The sequence below is a fragment of the Prionailurus viverrinus genome, chromosome D4 (assembly GCF_022837055.1).
Source record: "Prionailurus viverrinus isolate Anna chromosome D4, UM_Priviv_1.0, whole genome shotgun sequence".
Lineage (NCBI taxonomy): Eukaryota > Metazoa > Chordata > Mammalia > Carnivora > Felidae > Prionailurus > Prionailurus viverrinus.
The window spans coordinates 93953277-93971806 of NC_062573.1; the positions used below are offsets into that span (position 1 = coordinate 93953277).

General features: G+C 65.1%; 1 protein-coding gene across 1 annotated transcript; it reads left to right on the forward strand.

Annotated features, from left to right (window-relative positions):
* The first annotated feature begins 15154 nt into the window (after positions 1-15154).
* Positions 15155-18455, forward strand: PTGDS (prostaglandin D2 synthase). The gene is made up of 7 exons (XM_047831403.1): positions 15155-15362; positions 16028-16167; positions 16278-16354; positions 17059-17175; positions 17326-17427; positions 18069-18094; positions 18300-18455. The coding sequence occupies exons 1-6, from the start codon at positions 15249-15251 to the stop codon at positions 18092-18094; spliced, it is 576 nt and encodes a 191-aa protein (XP_047687359.1). The 5' UTR covers positions 15155-15248; the 3' UTR covers positions 18300-18455.
* The last annotated feature ends 75 nt before the right edge of the window (positions 18456-18530 follow it).

The following is an 18530-nucleotide window of genomic DNA, read 5'->3' on the forward strand; positions in this document are numbered from 1 at the left end:
GGGGGGTGTGTGTGTGTGTGCACGCGCATGTGGCTTGGCAGGCCCTCGTGGATTGCACAAGTTGGTCCCGGGACAAGGCCCCTACATCTTCCCCACTCAGCCCCCCACTGGGCAAGTTCACAGACCCCACCTCCACCCCCACACCCCCTCCGAGCGCTGCAGCTGCCTTGAGGGGTGCAGCTGGGGCCCCAGAACACGAGCAGGCCTCGTCTCCTCGTATCTCGATACAGAGGCCCCGGCCTTGGGGGCGGGGGGCGCCGACGGGATTGGCTTCCCGCCGGTGGGCACGTGGGGACGACTTCCCTAGGCCTGACCTCCCCTGGGTGTACGGACCCTTCGGGTACGGAGAGCCCCAGCCCGGGACTCCGGCACGCTTGTGCACACTCGAGGGCAGCTCACGGCTGCCCGACCCCAGACAGGACCAGCCCTCCCGAGTCTCCCCCCATCTTGGTCCCCACAGCGCTCCGAGCAGGGGGGCAGCGGGCCAAGCCCAGGGCCCAAAGTGGAGCTGGCCCCACCACAGGTGAAACAACATCTAGAGAGGTCTCTTGCTCTGTGTCAGCTCGAGTTTCTTTGGCCCGAGTGGATGCCCCCAATCTGGGCCTGCTCCTCCCCCAATCCAGGGTCAGCAGAAGGAAATAAACGCAGGTGGACCGTGCGTGGCCCTGGGCCAGACTTCGTGCCTTGGCCCTGCAGCATTGTTGGGACGGGGACGTTGCTTCCTCCTGGCCTTGCCGGCCGAGGTCCCACAAAGCCCTGCAGCGGTTACAATGATATCGATGGGCCGCCTGGGGCTTCCCCCGGTCCTGCCAACGTGAGGCTGTGTCTCGGGTGAGCCTTCCAGGCCACAAATGGTGGCGAGCTGTCGTGCACAAACCCAGGGCAGAGGCCAAGGTAGCCGCACACGTGAAAGCCAGGGAGGTCCCCCAGGGATCTGGGGTCTGGCCCCTGGTTGAGAGGCCCCGTGGCCCTCCTCCAGCCACACCCCTCCCAGCGATGTCCCTCCTCCTGGGCAGGCGCCCCACCCACCCTCACCCATTGGCAGGAGCCCAAGCTGGGTGGGCAGGCTGGGCAGACCAGGCCTGGAGAGGGGGGAGAGGGAGGAGAGGAAGAAGTGGGGTGCAGCCAGGGACGGAGACCCCTGCACATGACCCTAGTCTCCACCTCCAGGAAAGGACGGATGTGCCTTGTTTCCTAGTCTGAAGTGCAGTTTACGACTTTGAGCTACACAGGACCCCTGTGCACGACTTCTCTGGGTCTTCTGACGTGGTGTCCCTATCAAGGGCAGAGGGAGGAGGGTCCCCATTCCTCAGTGCCAGGCAGGACTCACTCAGAGCCCTGGAGGATGTCCCCGACTCCCCCCGGCCCTCCTCCCAGCCCTGTCATCTGAGGACAGGGGTCCCTGCCGCTTCTAGTGAGGGGTGCGGTGTGGCTCCCAGCAGGCCCAGGTGGCTTGACGTAGCTCCTCAGAGTCAGTACCGCTGCCTGCCGGCCTGAGTGTTGTGACAGCTGTCCCCTGGCTGGCTGCCCAGGACGCCCCCCGCAGCTTCTCTCTGAGCCTGGTGAGAGCAGGTGCACTCTCTGGCCGGACGTCCCTCCCCACGTTCTGGAAGGCACAGCGCCCGGCCTGTCCCTGGGATCGCTCAGTGTTGCATGAACCTCTGACAAGCAGAAACCCTATAAAGCGAAGGGCTCAGACCCTGGGGCCAAGGACACAGGTGGGTCCCGCCGAGCCCTGAACACAGACTCCAGCTGCACCGGGTCCCCAGGCTCCTCAGACCCCTGGGGCAGGCGCTACACGTTGTTGTCGCTGGCACCTGAGACTTTTGAGGCCGGAAGGGGTTGGAAGGCTGCCTCCAAGACCCTGTCCCTGCTTGGGTCCCAACCCTCCGAAAGCCTCGGTCGGCCATTTCTCTCCACCAAGCCCCCTCCTGCAGGTCAGGAGTCTAGAGGCCGTGTGACAGGCAGGGCAGACATGGGCGAGGGCCATGCATTGTGTTCCCCCCCCTCAAGGTGGGGGTCTGGGCTGGGGTGGACACCCTTGAGCCCAGCCTGAGCTATGGCTGTGGTGTTTGAGGGGACACTGTGTCCAGGAACTGATGGGCCAGCGTCGCTCTGTTTGTGTCCCAGCGGCCGGGGTCTCTGAGGGCAGTAAGATGGACGGGAGGACAGGACTGTTGTCTGGGTGGCCAGAGAAACTGGCCTGTTGCAGGGGAGTCCTCCCCGGCTCTGGGGGGCCCATTCCAGGGACAGCAGCTCCCCGGGAGGGATGGCCAGCAAAGCCAAGGGACCCTTTGGGGCCCCGGTTCCGCATCTGAGCCTGCTGGGGGCTTCAGCACGCGTGGTGGGGACAAGCCAGGGCAGCAGGGGCAGGACGGATGGGCGCAGAGCTCTGGGAGGGAGCGGACGTGGCTCAGGTCCCCCGTGGGACCGGCCCGGGGGTGGGAGCGGCCAGGGCACCTGCAGGACCACAGGAGTGTGTGCTGGGCCCCCTCATCTGAGGTCAGGCACTCTTGCCCCCACCTGTTGGACTAAATAATTTCTTTATTACATCTTCTCTCTTTATTAGCTTGTAATATTACTTTGTCGTGGTTGTTTTTTTCATGTTTTATTTTTTTTTTCTTTTGAGACAGAGACCGAGTGGAGGAGGGGCAGAGAGAGGGGGAGACACAGAATCGGAAGTGGGCTCCAGGCTCCGAGCCGTCAGCACAGAGCCCGACACGGGTCTCGAACCCACGAACCGTGAGATCGTGACCCGAGCTGAAGTCGGACGCTCGACCGACCGAGCCCCCCAGGCGCCCTTTTGTTGTTGAAACCCTCGTTAAGTACTCACTCCTGGGGCATCAGGCACATTCACACGGTTGTACGGCCTTCACCACCCGTGTCCAGGACTATTTTCCCACACTGGACTCGGTCCCGTTACACGTGGACCCTCCCCTCCCCCAGCCCCACCCTCCCGCTCTCCGTGTCCGTGGCTCCGACTCCTCCAGGGCCTCCGGAGAGCGTCCACTGCTACAGGACGTGTCCCCCGTGACAGGCTGACGTCACTCAGCACGGTGCCCTCCGGGTTCGCCCAGTTGTAGCAGGTGCCGGGATTTGGCTCCTTTTTAAGGCTAATATTCCGTGGTTGGCCGGACCCTGTTTTGTTTATCCTTTCACCTGCCAGCAGACCCGTGGGCTGCTTCCGCGCCGTGGCTGTTGTGAACGACACTGCCGGGATCCTGAGCGCTCAGATCGCTCTTGGAGACCCTGCTCTCTCAAACTTTTGACTCTTCTGTTTGAGATAGCCGGGGGGTTATGAGCTCATCCTTGAGTTGCTCATGTTGAGTATAAATTAACACGTTCGCCATCTTCTGGGCAGTGGGATTATTTACAACACTTTAGTTCCACTCATACCCTCTGAGATTTTGTTCTATTTTTGCCATGAGTTTTAATTCTAAACATATTTCATTCCCCACAAGACGTATGGAGGGTGACCAAGATGGCGGTCCACAGGGCTGCCCACGCCCAGCCTTTTCTCTGCTCTTCAACCCTCCTAGACCACGGTTGCTCCCACAGGAGCACTTTCCTTCCGGTTGGAGGGCATCCCTTGGAATTTCTTCATTGCAGATCTGTTAGTGATGAATTCCCCGGGGTTCCATTTGTCTGAAAAAGTCCTGACTTGGTCTTCATTTCTAAAATATGAACTCCTATCTGACATACACTAAAATAGACGTGACTCCATTGTACGCTTTGATGCCCTGTGTCAACACAACCCAAATCAAGATGCGGAACATTCCATCATCCCGGGAAGCTCCCTGGTGCCCATTTGCGACTGGTCCTCGGCAACCTCAGCCCGGGCAACCGCAGATCTAGTCCCGCCTCTGTGGAGGAGGCCGGATTGATTTGGAATTGCTCAGTGTGTCGCCTCTTGTGTCTCTGCAGGCCGAGGGCCGCCCCGCCCCAAGTCGCTGTGAGGTCAAGGGACAGCTGTGTTTACTTCTTGACCCCCACTGTCCCACTGCCGGTAAGGCCTCCAGCCTGGAATTGCTCCGATGGGACAGAGAGTGTGTCGCCAAAAGGTGCTCCATGGAGAAAACCCTGAAGGAGGTGATTCAGGGAGAAAAAAGTGACCCCAGACACGAGGCCTGAGCTCCAGTGGGAACAAAGAACAGAGAAAGCAGTAAGCAGGTGGAGAATTTGAAAATCAATCTTGGCCACGTAACACAGCAGCAATAATGTTTTGGAGATTAAGTGTATGAATTCCAAAACATGACGAAAATGGCATTGTTTGGAAGGAGGGAGAGGTGACTTTGTCAAGGTAAAGCTGGATGCCATAATGTTGGCCATAACCACGAAGAAAATATACATGTGCTTACACACACACACACACACACACACACTACCCTACATTGATAGAAAGGAAATGATGAATGGATGAAAAATAATCCACAGTGTCAAGGAGGCGAGAGCAGGTGGGAAAAATAAAAAGCACAAAATAAGATGGTGCATTGAAACCCCAATATATAGTTACATTAAGTAAAGTTAACTGAATACGCTTCTTAAGAGAAAGGGCTGATCGGAGGATTTTTAAAAGCATCTATCATATGTTGTTTTAGAAGAGAAACATTTAAGACATGAGGGTACAGAAATGCTAGGTTATTTCATAACGATGGTAGAATCAATCCATGAAGAACCATTAAGAAGTTTAAATTTGTATGCGACTAATAATATGGCCTCAGAATAGCTAAAGCAAAAAACAGGACCACAAGGAGAGAGACAAATCTGCTGTTGCTGAGGGAGACCTTCATATGCCTCCCTCAGGAAACAACCTTACACGCTGGGGACGTGGGAGTGGAGGGGGGCCGGGAGCAGAGACCCAGCTGCAGGGCAAGGGTGGAGGGGCATCACTGAGGAGAGGACCTGGGAGCCGGGTAACAGGGACAGGACATCCTCGGATGCCTCAGGGATGGGGGCCGCGTGGAGGGAAGACCAGGCGGGGCTCGTCCCGGAGTACTGGCCCAGGCCGGGGTGGCTGTGGGACCTGCTAGGGTTCCTGGCCCCATCGTGCGGCTGACCCCCACTCCGGACCCTGTGATGGCCGGGACAGGTATCTTTATCCTGCCCCGGAGCCCTGCCCTGTACCCGTCTGTCTAAGCCCCGAGGCCCCATGCCCACTCTGGGCCCTGGAGAAGCATCTTTTCCCAGCCACCCCCACATGGTGGGTAACTTGGGCCTGGTGGCCAATTTCCTGAGTCACCTCATGCCTCCCCACTGCCATGCACATGCACACACGCGTGCACACGCACACACACACACAAACACAGCACACAGGGACCCTATGGAGGACGATGCCCCAAACTGAGGACCATGCATGTGGCCAGGGGCCACCCACTCCACACGTGGCAGGAGGACGGTGGGGAAGGGGTCTTGGGGAGGAGTCCCTTTGGTCATCCTGGGGTGTGGGGAGGACAGAGAAAGCTGCCCGGGGTGTCCTGAGACCCCTCTGCTGGGTAGAGAGAGGGGGTGAGGCTTGTGTGTGGGGTGCTTGGGAAGGGGCAAGTTCCCAGGAACGGGGGCTGGGCGAGGCCTACAGCTCTGAGCTGCGCCCCCCCCAAGGCCCTGATCGGGGCCAGACAGAGGGGCCGAAGGGGTGAGGCCCCGGCATGGAGGGGTAACTCCATGCAGGCAGGCCAGGCTCCCCGGTCCACCTGCATGTGAGGTGACTGGTCCTTGGGAGCTGGGGGAAGGCACAGACCCTGGGGGTGTGAAGAGCCTCACCAGGGATCTTGCAGGCTGGGCCTCCCCTGCCCCAACTCCCCAGAGTGACCTCACCCCTTCCTGCTTCGCTGCCGGGCTCACAGGAGGCTTTCAGAGCCAGGGTGCCCGTGGCTAAAGCTCCGTTTGCCCTGCCCCAGGGCCAGACGTCAGCGTGTCCGGAGTCACCCGCTACCCGTGGTCTACTGGGAGACGAGGGGTTCACCCAGAGGCTCCTCCCTGTGTGGCCGTCGGGAGACCACCTCTGATGTCCTCCTGGCAGACTGGAAACGGGGGTGGGCTCGAGAGGTGGGGCTTGGGGAGGGAAGGCGTTGGTTTCGGTGGCTGTGCAACCAGCCTGGGGACGGACGGGCCACGGGCCTGGGCACCGTGACCCGAGGACCCTAAGGGGGCCTGACCGTCCACCTCCCTATTCTGGTGAGGAGCCTAAGGTTTTAGGTTGTGGGGCGGGGGGGGACACAGAAACACGACCTCTGCTGTATGCATGCACACACTCGGACGGGGTGCACACACAGGCACACACACACGCAGGTGTAGGCTCGATCACGCCTGTTCTGAAACACACCGTCTCTTTTGTGTTTCTTCTGAAAGCTCTCTCCACGGGATGCGTGGCCTGCATCAGGCAGGAATGCTCTGGCAGAAAGCTATTTTGTTTTGAAGGAAGTTATTTTATTTCTTGGGCTTGTGCGGATTAACTGGAGGTTGGGTTTTTTCCACGCTGTCAGTTGCTGGCACTCCGGGACCCTGGACAGCAGATGTCCCGGGAGCATCCGTGCACTTCGGCGGGGTCCCCTGGCTCCATCCCAACCGGAGAGGGCCCCGGGTGAGGGGCACAGGCTGCTCCTGTGACTGGTGGCCCAAGAAGCTGGTGGGAGGCCTGGGGCTGTCCCTGGAAGCAGACTCCACTCTTGGGGCGGGGGCTGGGGCGGGGGCAGATCAGGCACAGCCGGCCTGGTCTCTCTCCTCCATGCACACCCCTTCCCCTGCATCTCTGGGGCCTGCTTTAGGCCTCGCTTCCCAAGAGGCTCCCCAGGTCCATGGCACCTGGTGAATGGCATCCACGTCTCCCTGGGCCCCGCTGTCCCGGCCTCGCCCCCCCCCCCAGGCTGAGCGGGGCGGGGGGGGGGGGTGCTGCTCCAAGTGCAGGGAGCTGCCCCACCCCGGAACCACCTGCAGATGGCCAAGTTCATGCCCACTCAGGGCTGTGGCTGAGCTGGAGGGAGGGGTGGAGAGGGGCCGGGACAGGGCGCGGGCAGTGTGGGCACAGGAATGGGTAGGGGGGGACGCGGCCTTTTCCCCTGCCCTCGGGCGCTGGTTTTGCAGATGCTCAGAGGCCTGACCCCTGGCACACCTGTTTATGTCCGGGGACGGGGAGGGACACGGTGAGGCAGGGACACACTGCCCCCCACCTCGGTAGAGGATGGAGACCGGCCCGGGTTCTGAGCCTGGGAGAAGGGAAGGAAGGACAGCCCCCCACAGCCCTGCAGCCCTGTCTTGGCAGAGATGAGGCTCTCCTCCACCGAGGCTCAGAGAGACGCCAGCCCCCGACAGTGCTGCCGCGGCCCCCACAGGAGGCCGCGACCCCGAAGCCGCACTCTGCGTTCAGTTCGTAAGTGCTAGAGGGACGTCATGGCTTCCCGCTTGCCTTCCCGTGGGTGCCGCCCACCAGGCCTAAAGCACAGGCTAGGAATGGTCAGAGCCCCTCCCGCCCTGCCTGGGGAGCCCGTGCCCAGGAGCCCCCTCCCCAGCAGCACTGACGATGCCAGGGAGAGTCAGAGGCCGGGGGTGGGGGGCTGCCTGGGTGAGGGGCCGTGGCTGGCCCCCGTCAGAGAGCCCACCCCGCAGCTGCAGAAACACTGCCGTCCCCCCACCTCAGCCCCGGGGGCCTTCTGGGAGTCTGGGGCAGACCCTCCCCGGGGCCCCGCCTACCCGGTCCCTTCCCAAGTCCGGCTGCAGTTCCAGGGCTTTGCACAGGCCGGACTCTGGGTGTTCAGAGCGAGGGCAGCCCCTCACAGGGCGCCCGTGCCCTGGCCTGGGGGGGCCCGTGAGGCTGCCACCTTGCAGACCCTGCCGACGAGCCAGCATGCGGCGATTCATCCCGTGCCCAGTCAAGGGAGAGACCCGCTGGCCCACCTGCTCCCCAGCTGGCAAACTCCCCTGGGTCTGGCCGGGCCGGGGCAGGACGGCTGCCCCCCACACTCGGGGCACCCACGCTGCCTCCTCCCGAATCCTCCCGGCCAGAAGCCCCACCAGTCAGTGGCCCCAACAAACACATCCCTGCCTGATGCCCAGGGGACGTCGGGGCCGAGGAGCCAGCTGTGGCCGAACCGGACAAAGGCCCCGGCCCCAGCGTCGGCCACGCAAACCCAAGCGGGCGGGAGGTCCTGGGGCGAGCCTGGGCAGTGTGGCCCCTAGTCTTGCTCACCTCCCAACCCATCCCGACCCCTCTTCTGGGGCCGAGAGCCCCTCCCCCATGGCTGGGCAAAGTCCCAGGCACAACTGTCCCGATGGCTCTGGGACAGCTGGGCTCTGTGACCAGCGTTCGGACACAGGAGAGGACGAGCCTCTGTCCCGGAGTGGGCACGGCCCGTTTCCTTCCAGTCCGGAAGCCCCCACTCCAGGCCGTGGCTTCCGTGACCTCCCTTGACCTCTGACCCTGTGGCCCTGTGACCCCGGCTCTTCTGGGGTTACCCTGCAGCTCCCCGTCTCTGCAGCCCCAGAAGACTCTGGTTCTTCTAGATGCGGCTCCGTGACCCCCGGCCCACACCTCCAGAGCCACCGACTGTCCCTCTCTAACCCTGGGCGGCCCCCCAGTGTCCCGTCTCTTTACTACGGAGCAGGCCCTACCTGGGTCTCCCGGACCCGCTGCCATCTCTTCCAGGATGCCCTCCGTGACTGCTGCTCACAGTCCTACGCCCCCCTCAGCCCCGTGTGGGAGCCCAGCCAGCCCCCAGACAGGGCAGGGGTCTGCAGGGCCCAGACCTCCAGCGGGGACTAGCCAGAGGCCGGGGCGCACACTCGGAGGGGCAGGTGCGTGGGAGGTCGGGGAGGGTCATCCCCTAGGGAGGGCGGCCGCGGAAGACAGTGGACAGAGGGTGACTTCCAGGTTCCAGGACCAGTGGCTGCCGGACTGGATGGTTCCTTTCCCTCCAGAGAGACGGTTCCCAGTGCCCATCAAGGCCTTGCTGTGCTCCATCCCCTGAGGCCACATCTGTCCCCGTACTCCTCCCCCATCAGAGATAAACACTTGGTGCCAGGAGGAGCCGGCATGACCGCCAGATGACCCGTGGGGTGGGTGAGGGCTGCAGGCCAGGCTGTGGGTGGCTCCCAGAGCACCCAGGTTCTCGACCCAGGCCGCAGTGAGATGCCCTCTCCAACCCCGTCCTCACTTAACCCTTGGGTGCCTTCGGCCTGAGGACCGGGCACCGTCCTGGGCTCTCAGGACCCACAGAGCCGCCCTCACGCACGGGCCATCTCTGATGGCACGTATCGGAGGCCAGCCAAGGGCCTGGGGAGCGAGGACCCCAGAGGGCTTCCTGGGGCGCCAGGACGTGCCCAGGCCCACAGGGCCCAGAGCACCCTTCCCGCAGCCCTGCTAGGTGCCCACCCTGGGGCTGGACCTGCTCAGAGCTGTGGTCCCATCCCCTTGAAGTCACCCCGAGTCCCCAGGGAAAGGCAGGAGAGCCCCACGTCGGGGGCATGGTCAGGCCCACGACCAAGGACCAGGGGCCTGGGCCACAGCGGGAGACTTGCTTTCCTCTGCTGGGGCCAGGAGGTCCCGGAGACGCCTGGGCCAGCCTGATGTGGCCAGGCCATAGAGGCAAGGAAACTTCCAGAATCGGGAGACTCCACGGGAGCCCTGGATGAGCCAGCCTCCGCACAAAACTGTCCTCTGGCTTTGGGGTCTTCGAGGAGAGGGATACCTGGGCTAGCTGGTGGTGACCCGGGAGGGCCCATCTGCCGATGCCCCCAGGGCGCATGGGGCACAGGAGCCCGAAGACCTCTCACCCAGCCCTCAAACAAGTGAGGGGGTATGCTTTGACCCCCCACACCCACTGCCTGGTTGGATGCTGGAGGCCATCTGTCCGGGTCACCCTGACGCTGACTGTCACGGCTATGGAAGGCCGTGGGCTTACAGGAGCACTGAAGGGGGCAGGCTTCTCTCCCTCTGCCAGCCCTGGGTTCCTCCTGGCCCGAAGTGGCCTCAGGTTACCAGGAGGGGTCAGCCTCACCCAGGTTCCTCCACTGGAGAGCCGCCCTTGGATCTAAGGAGGCCCCTGGACTCAGGGTGTTCCCGCACAAGGCCTTCTCTGCATTTCTGCCCAGACCGGGCAAGACACACCCCACCGGTCCCCCTGCGCCCATCCTGTCTCTGTCCCTGGCGGCCTTCTTTCCCGGGGCCCTGAAGGCTGGGCCAGTCTAGGAGCTGGGGCGGGGGAGGGGTACAGAACGTTCCTTGTACTTGGAGGTCTGAGCTGGCCGCCCCCGCGGCACGTGCCCTCGTGCCACGCGGCAGACCCAGCACCCCACTCCCTCCGTGGGTCCCAGTGCCCCAGCAGGTGCATAACCTTGCCGCCCCCCACTCTCTGCTCCAGGTCTGGCCGGTGCTGGCACCTGGCAATGGCCGTCTTTCCCAATATGGCCCTGGAGATAGGGCTGATCCAAGATCCTGGGGAGGGGGCGGGGAAAGGGGGAAGGCCTTTGGGGATTTTCCAGAATATTCTGTCTAGCAGCTTCTTGTGACTCAGGGTGTCTTCCCTATTTAAGATCCTTGGGGATCCACCAGCCAGTCTCCTCAACACCTTCCATGAGAGGAGAATCTTGGGGTCGGGTAACCCCCCCGCCCCCCAGGCTGAGAGGCACCTCCAGAGGGCAGGGGGCAGGGCCTGAGGGGGTAGGGTGGGGTCTAGAGGGGCCGCCTCTGCCCACCCACTCAGGGTTCCTTCAAGGCCCCTTCCCACAAGCTGGGGTCGGTGGGGGTGGGGGGGGCGGCTGATTGCCAAGTAGAAGGTGGGAGGGTCCACAAGGTCCCTATCGGAGGCCAGAGGACACTGTCAGCTGCAGGTCAGTGAGAAGCCACCAGCGCCGGGACAGACTTGGGCCTGGAGAGCCAACCATCTGTGGGGGACACTGCCCACCGCCCCGGAGGATGAGCTCAAGGCTGGGCCTGGGCCCCGGGTTTGTGTCTGACCTGGTGGGCCAGAGGCAGGGGAGTGGCTTCGATGACCTCTCAAGGATGAGGCCCACTCCTGGCATCCCTGCCTTCCAGAGCGGCTCCACAGGCAGATGGCCGTCCTCCGCCTCCGCCTGGGCCCCAGGTCTCTGCTGGGCAGCTCAGCAGCGCCCGGCTGGGTCTCTGGCCACGGGGCCCCAGAAGTCCCTGCGTCCAGAGCTGTCTGCGTGCTGCCGAGGGCCTGACCTGAGGTCGGGGGCGGGGGGGCTCCCAGGTCAGCCTCCGGGCATCTCTCCCCCGCCAGGTCTTGGCATGGGGCTCCAGAGACACCTCCGTCTGTCCCGCAGGCTCAGAGGGGGACCCTGCCCTGGCGGGTCAGGAACATGCACCGTCAGCCACCCCGCCCGGCCCTCTGCGAGCCACAAAGCGACGCCTGGTTTGCCAGGCCGGGCATGCCTGCTTTCAGTGGGTGCCAGGAGGGGCCTCACCGGCCCCAGCATCCAGCACGTTCGCACCCCATCCCCCGTCCCCACATCAGCTGAGCAGGGGCCCCCGGAGGGCAGAGACCGCCCAGCCCGGGGCAGCTGGCCACACAGGGCGCAGCTCAGAGCAGAGGGTGCGGGGGCAGTCCCGTGACCGCAGAGGCAGAGGCATGGAGGGACCGAGGGGGGGCTCCTGGACGCCCCCGCCCGCCTCCCCAGGCCTCCATCATGCACCATCCGAGGGGGTGGGGGAGAAGGGGGCCCGACATCTTACAAGCAGCTCAGCTCAGCAGGACCCTACCTGGATCAGGCAAAGGTGACTGAGCTCTCAGGGTGCCTCTTCCCCTACCTGCCGGACCCAGTGGCTGCGGGCCACCTACCTACTGAGCCCCAGAATCGTGCCCCAGGCACCCCTCCTCCCCCACATCTGCTCAGGGTCCCCTTCCAGAAGGATTGGGGAGAGGGCCCGGAGCAGGGGGGAGGGCCCAGGGCCCCGGCCTCAGCCCAGCTCTGCCCACAGGTGGACAGAAGCTCCCCATTTGCCACAGAGAGGTTCCCGGGAGCAGATCTGTCTCAAGAGCTGGGAGAGCCATACCCCCTAACTCCCATGAGTCCTGTGAGGTGGGAGCATCCCCACTCCCTCTGCACAGATAGGGAAACTGAGGCTCAGAGCCGCCAGCCGCCAGCCAGCATCACCCCGTCCCTGCCGAACCAGGGTCACCCTGGTCCACATTGGCGGGGTCCTCAGGGCCGCAGCAGGAACGTGACGGCAGGGTGCAGGCTGGGAGACCAGTGTGCGTCGGGGTGCTCACTACGGGTGGGAGGTGCTGGGAGGGGCAGATGAGGACTTGGGGAAGGGGCTACGGACCCCCCACTGGCCAGCCCAGGGTGTCCGGCTCTGGCCGCTGGGCAGCCCTGTTACCGGAGCACTTGGGGGGCGGGAGTGGAGAAGGCAGGTGTCGGGAGCTCTGCTCTGGGGGCCAGGGACAGTGGGAAGGGGCTCGAGGGTCATTCCAGGAGCTGGGGGAGCCACTGGCAGAGGAGACTGGAGCCTCAGCGTGTCGCCCAGGAGACGGAGGCAGCACCCGGGGGAGGGCTATGCAGGGAAGGCCCCCGGAGAGGGGAGGGTCTCCTCTGACCACGGGCTGGGCTGGGGGCATGAGGCTCGTGGCCCCTCCGGCTGCAGCCCCGGCCCCCATCTTGCCTGGGTGGTCACCCCCCTCTGGGTCCCAGAGCGTGAGCTCAGCATGCCGCCCGCCGGAGCAGCACGGGCAGCGGGGCCTCCCGAAGGGGCGCACACGGCCCACCACACACACACATGTGCCTCCCTGGGTGGCGGCCTGTGCTGGCAGGGCAGGGTCCCCTTCCCCCTGGAGGGGCTCCGACGCCACGGGGGGTGGGCCCAGACAGCCGGTTCTCTGCCGTGCCCTTCCAGGTTTCTGGCAAGCAGGGCACCGGACACCCTTCTAGAAGTCTGCACCCCACCACGCAGGGACCCGAGATGAGAGCAGCCAGCCCTGCCCGGACCCAGGGCCCCCCCCACCGAGGTCAGGCCCTGTCCTCCACAATGTTCACAGAAAGCCACCTGGGCCACAGGGGGACCAAGGGGCAGTTCCTGCTCCTCTGGGCCTCTGTCCTCACCCACAAGCACGTCGTCCCCACCGGTAACGGCCACTGGGGGAGAAGGGGCGTGGGGGCTGCCTGGCCTTCTGCCCCCCACCAGGGAAATGGAGGAAGAGGGACTCAGTCCCTGGCACTGGGTCTGGGGGCCAGACACCCGGGGCCTCCAGGAGCCACTCTGTCCTCAGGAGGACCTTGTCCCACCACCAGGATCCGTGGGACACCCCCCTGGGGATCCAGCTGCAAGCGCCCCTCCTGGCAGGTTGGCCCAGATGACAGCTGTTGAGGCCCACATGTCCGGGGTCCTGCTGCCCTAGATCACCTCTCCCTCCACGCCCTTCGTCCGGCGTCCTGGGTCACCTTGCCGCCTTGCCGTGGGGCGTGTGCTCACCACTGACAGAGGTGCTCCTGTCCAGGGGTGGCCTGGCCTGGAAAGGGACCTCTAGCCCAGCCACTCAGAGAGCCGCGGGTCTCTCTAAGGCCAAAGGGCTGTCGGCCGACGAACGGACAGGAGACCTGGTGCCCACACGGGGTGCAACTGGTGTCCCCCAGGCCTTCCTGCCACCTTCCTCTTCCTGCCCCCGTCCCAGCCTGAAAGGAACTCCAAGATCTATTCCTGGGCCAGTGCAGGGTCCTGTGGGGTCAGCCCCCCAACGGCTGCCTGTTCTGATGGACTGTCATCCCACAGCCTTCAGGACTGTGGCAAAGGACTGTGCCCTCCCGAGGTACAGGAGGCCAGGGTGGAAGGGTGGGAGTCTCAGGCCTGCCTCTGCCCCCTCCCCTGCACTGCTGCCCCCCTCCCTGGCACATCCCCCCTCCTCCCCTGCACCCCCACCCCCTCCCCTGCACTGCTGCCCCCCTCCCTGGCACCACCCCCCTCCTCCCCTGCACCCCCACCCCCTCCCCTGCACCACTGCCAGTCACCCTCTTGGGCATCTCCTGTCTCTGGCCACCTCACCCCCTCACATTGGCCTCTGCCCACCCAGCTGCTCCCCCAGCTGCCGTGATGATGTAGCTCCACAGTACCCCCTAAATAAGCCCCAGCCTGTGCTCCCGCACTCCTGGGTCACGGGGGAGGGGGGACAAAGGGCGGCACACGCCAATCTCACATCCCTGGCCTGAATGGGCTGGGCCTGTGCCCGGAGATGACGGGCTCCTGTCCTCCACAGGCCACACCTATAGCCCCTCTGTGTCTGCACCCACACGGGAACTCTGCCCTGGTTCGTCTTCTCTCCCAGGGTCAGAGCCCAGGCTCCCCGCCTCCCTCAGAACACTCACACCCAACCCACTCATAGCTGGTCAGCGCTGTCGACCCCACTCGGCCCTGAGCTGAGACCCCGCTGGCCTGGGGTGACCTTGGGCTGGAGCAGAGGCAAGGCGACACGTGTGAGTTCTGGAAGCAGTCCTCTCTGTAAGGTGGGGGTGTCCCTGAGTCCTGTGCTGGCGGGGAGACACGTGGCCGTGAGCAGCCCTGGTCTCGGTGGGTGCCCTAGGTAGGGACTGCGCCGAGTCTCACGTGGTGCTGCTGGGCCACACCGGTGGGCGGGCCCCGCACGAAGGGGGGCCCAGGCTGAGAAGGGTACCCAGGGGACCACAGGCCAGAGCCCCGACAGCTGACCGTGGGGAAGCCGTGCCCCGCACACCTGGCCCTCCGGCCGCACTGAGGGGCAGACTGGGTTCCTTTACCTGGGCCCAAGTTTCCTGTCACCACCCAGCCCGCCAGGCCTTCCAGGACCAAACTCATACCGTATGAACAGTGTCCCCTCCCAGGGTCCCTGGACCTGGAGACAGAATGACGGTAGGGCTTGTGAGAGGGGGTCCCGGGCCCAGAAGTGGCCGGAGGCCCCGGGGCACGTGCCCCCACCCCCATCCAGGCTGCGGGGACTGGAGGGAGGACGAAGTTTGCAGGAGCCTCTGCCTGCAACCCCCCCCAACCCCCGCCCCCAACCCAGCCCCAGGTGGCAGGGCCCAGGCGGGTCCGGGTCAGAGCCTCTTACATAAGCAGCCGTGTGGGGGGCAAGCCTGCAGCTGGGCTCCCGGCTCTGTCCTCCCCAAGCATCACGAGCCTGCAGTGGGCTGTCCCTGGGCCCTGGGTGGAGGCCAAGCCAGGCCCATAAATAGGGGTCTCTCCAGTGGCCTCTGCTCCTCCTGCCGGCTCCCTCGCTCCACCCGCACTGCTGGCACCACCGCCCGGGTGGCTATTCAGCTCCAGGACAATGGCCGCTCTGCACACGCTGTGGATGGGGCTGGTCCTGCTGGGAGTCCTGGGAGTCCTGCAGACGCGGGCCCAGGCCCAGGTCTCCCTGCAGCCCAACTTCCAACAGGACAAGGTGAGAGGCTCCCCTGCCCAGTCCCCAAGGCGGCACAGGGCGCTGCGAGGGGAGGGGGGCGCTCTGCAGGGGGCCGAGATGTCTTCCCGGGAAGAGGGGAGCTGAGCGAAGGAGGAGGCCGAGCGGGAGAACCACCCGCCTCCCTGGGCCTAAAGCAATTCGCCGACCAAGAGAACTGAGCCACGGAGGCCGACCTGTGTCCGTGAGCGCGCACACGGCACCTGCGGACACGCGGGCCGAGCGCGGGCGTGCGCCGTCCAAACACGGCCACCCCTCTAAGCTCACGACGCCCGGAGGAAAGCAGGCACACGTCCCACACCCGGGTCTCAGGACACATCGTGCGCGAGCGCGCCGACGGGGACGGCACGCGGGGAGGGCCACGGGAACCCGGGCGCGCTCAGTCGGTCCTCCCGCCCACGCGCCCCGCCCCGCGCCCCTTCCCCCGGCGTCGCGGCCGCCCAACCCCTCCAGGGACGGCCGGGGCGCCCTCTGCCGCCCGCTCCCGCGACCGACGGAGCCCGGCCGAGCGGAGGGGACGGCGGGGGGCGTGACGGGCCTCCGGGGGCGGGGCCCGGCTGGAGACCGGAGGGGAGGGGCAGGGGCGCCCCCACCCAGGTCGGTCCAGGAGGGTCCTGGCCGACCCGGGCGGGGTCCGTTCGCCGCAGTTCCTGGGGCGCTGGTTCACCTCGGGCCTCGCCTCCAACTCGAGCTGGTTCCGGGAGAAGAAGAACGCGCTGTCCATGTGCATATCAGTGGTGGCCCCCAGCGCGGAAGGAGGCCTCAACCTCACCACCACCTTCCTCAGGTGGGCGGGGCGGCGCGCGCTTCGGGGGGCCGAGAGCTCTCCGCCCCACGGTCACGATCTAGGGACAGCCCCCGGCCTGACCCCTGACCCCTTCGGTGACCTGCCCACAGGAAAGACCAGTGTGAGACCCGGACCCTGCTGCTGCGGCCGGCGGAAACCCCAGGCTGCTACAGCTACACGAGTCCCCGTGAGTGGAGCCCCCCTGCTGGGGACCCCTGGGTCCAGCCCTGGGCAACCTGCAGGCGGTGGCTCTGGGCAGCCCTCCTGCCCCAGCAGTACACGGAGTGGGCTGGTGGCCCCTTCGTCGGGGTCAGCTAGCCCAAGGCCTGGCCCGGTCGACCCCAGGCTCCCGGGTGGGGGACCAGGAACCCTCTCTCTAGGACACTGGATCCTCTTTGGAGCCGACCTCCAGGCCCCTCCCTGCCCGCCCCCAGGATGGAATTTCCCCCAGATCTTTGCTGCCGGCCTCTGCTCTGCTGGCCAGACAGAGCACACTGGGGTAGCCCCCCAGCCCCCCTCACACCTCTCCACAGTTCTGCAGAACCAGGGCCAGGGGCCTCTTCATTTCCCACCCCACCATCTACCCCCTTCCTTGGGGAGGCCTTCCCACTGGGAAGTCTCTCCCCAGTTCTGACCCGTTCTAGCCCAGAGGTTTGTGGCTGCGCCATGAGCCCCTAATTTTCTGTCTGCTGACCCCCCAGGACTTGTGGTTTGAATGCACTGGACCCCCGCAGGGTTCAGGGGCTGTGCGGACAGGAGGCTGGGGGCTGGCTGCCTGTCCCGGTGGGGGAGGGGATCATCCCTGGCTCCCTCCCACAGCCAGCCCGGGCAGAAGCGGGCCAGAGGCTGGGGGACAGGGTCCCTGACTGGGATTCTCTCCTGGATTCCCAGACTGGGGCAGCACCCACGACGTGTGGGTGGTGGCGACGGACTATGAGGAGTACGCGCTTTTGTACACGGCGGGCACAAAAAGCCCGGGCCAGGACTTCCACATGGCCACTCTCTACAGTACGTACCCCACGCCAGCGACCCGCGCTCTGGCCGGAGGCCCACCCGACCACAGATGGGGGTCTCAAGGGCCGGGTCCCTAAACTGCAGGGGTGGGGGCCGCAGAGACCTTCCCCGACTGAGGCCAGTGGCTTCTCCTTCCTGCCCCAGGCCGCACCCAGACCCCAAGGGCTGAGGTAAAGGAGAAATTCAGCACCTTTGCCAAGACCCGGGGCTTCACAGAGGATGCCATTGTCTTCCTGCCCAAGACCGGTGAGGGGGGCTGCTAATCTCATGGGAAGAGGATTAAGGTCAGATTTGAGGCAGGCAAGTCTCCTGATTCAAGGGAGGCTGAGGGGTGGAGTGCATCCGGTCAGACCGCCCACGGACCGGCACACTGTGGCCTCCAGAGTGGGGGCAGTCTGTCCTCACCCTGTGACCTTGGCCTGCAGCCCTGGGCGCAGCACAGGAAGATACTCCTTCTCCAGGAACAGCACCCCCCCCCCCACCCGCCGGCCCAGTTTCACCAAGCAGCTACGGTGTTCTAGGCCCCTGGGCGGCCCTCAGGACACAGGGGTCCCTAGCCTGGTGGGAAACGGGCCCCAGAAACAGAACCAGTGGGCTGGGATGCCTGTGAAGGGCAGTGGTGCTATGGGAACATGGCGGGGGGGGGGGGGCAGGGGGGGCAGCCGCACTGGGCGGAGCGCCCACGGCCCCCCTGAGGCAGGCAGCCTGCTCTGGGCCCAGCTGGGGGCACGACCCCCTCTTTGTTTGGAGGAGGGGAGAGAGTGCTGAAGTGTGACGGACTCAGCCGTTTTGGGGGGGCTCCTCTCCAGGGCTGCGGGGAGGGGGCCAGGTGGGGAAGTGGCCCCGGCCTGGGGTGCTGACCACGGCCCCGGGTTCTTTCTTGGCAGACAGGTGCATGGAGGAGCACAGATAGGTGAGTGTGGTGGGCTGTGGGCTGGCTTCATACCTGCCATCACCCACCCCACCACCGCAGGGTGGTCCCGGGGGCTGCCCGAGGCGGAGGGGCTTCCCCCCGGGGATTCCGCGAGATTCCCGGGAGTAAAGAGGAACCTGGGGACCCTGGGGGTGGGAGAGCTGGTGTTGCCCGCCCCACCCACGGGTGCCGCTCTCTCTGCCAGGCGACCCCAGCCCCCAGGACCTGGCCATCGCGCCCTGCTCTGCTCTCTCCTCCGGGATCCCCAAGCCCCCAGTCCTGGCTCCTCCCTGCCACCACCTCTGCCCCCTCAGACTTTATCCTGGCTCTGAGAATAAACTCCAGAAGCAAGTCAACAATCCAGCTGTTGCCTGTGTTTCCTGCAGTCCTCGCCGCTCTGGGCCCTGGGCCTGGCTCCGGCCAGCTCCCTGGGGAC

What these genes read in the sequence shown, in the direction of transcription:
- PTGDS (XM_047831403.1), top strand. Translation starts at nt 15,249, where the DNA reads ATGGCCGCTCTGCACACGCTGTGGATGGGGCTGGTCCTGCTGGGAGTC. An exon ending in CTCACCACCACCTTCCTCAG is followed by an intron (nt 16,168 to 16,277) that starts GTGGGCGGGGCG and finishes ACCTGCCCACAG; the next exon opens with GAAAGACCAGTGTGAGACCC. An exon ending in CTACAGCTACACGAGTCCCC is followed by an intron (nt 16,355 to 17,058) that starts GTGAGTGGAGCC and finishes CTGGATTCCCAG; the next exon opens with ACTGGGGCAGCACCCACGAC.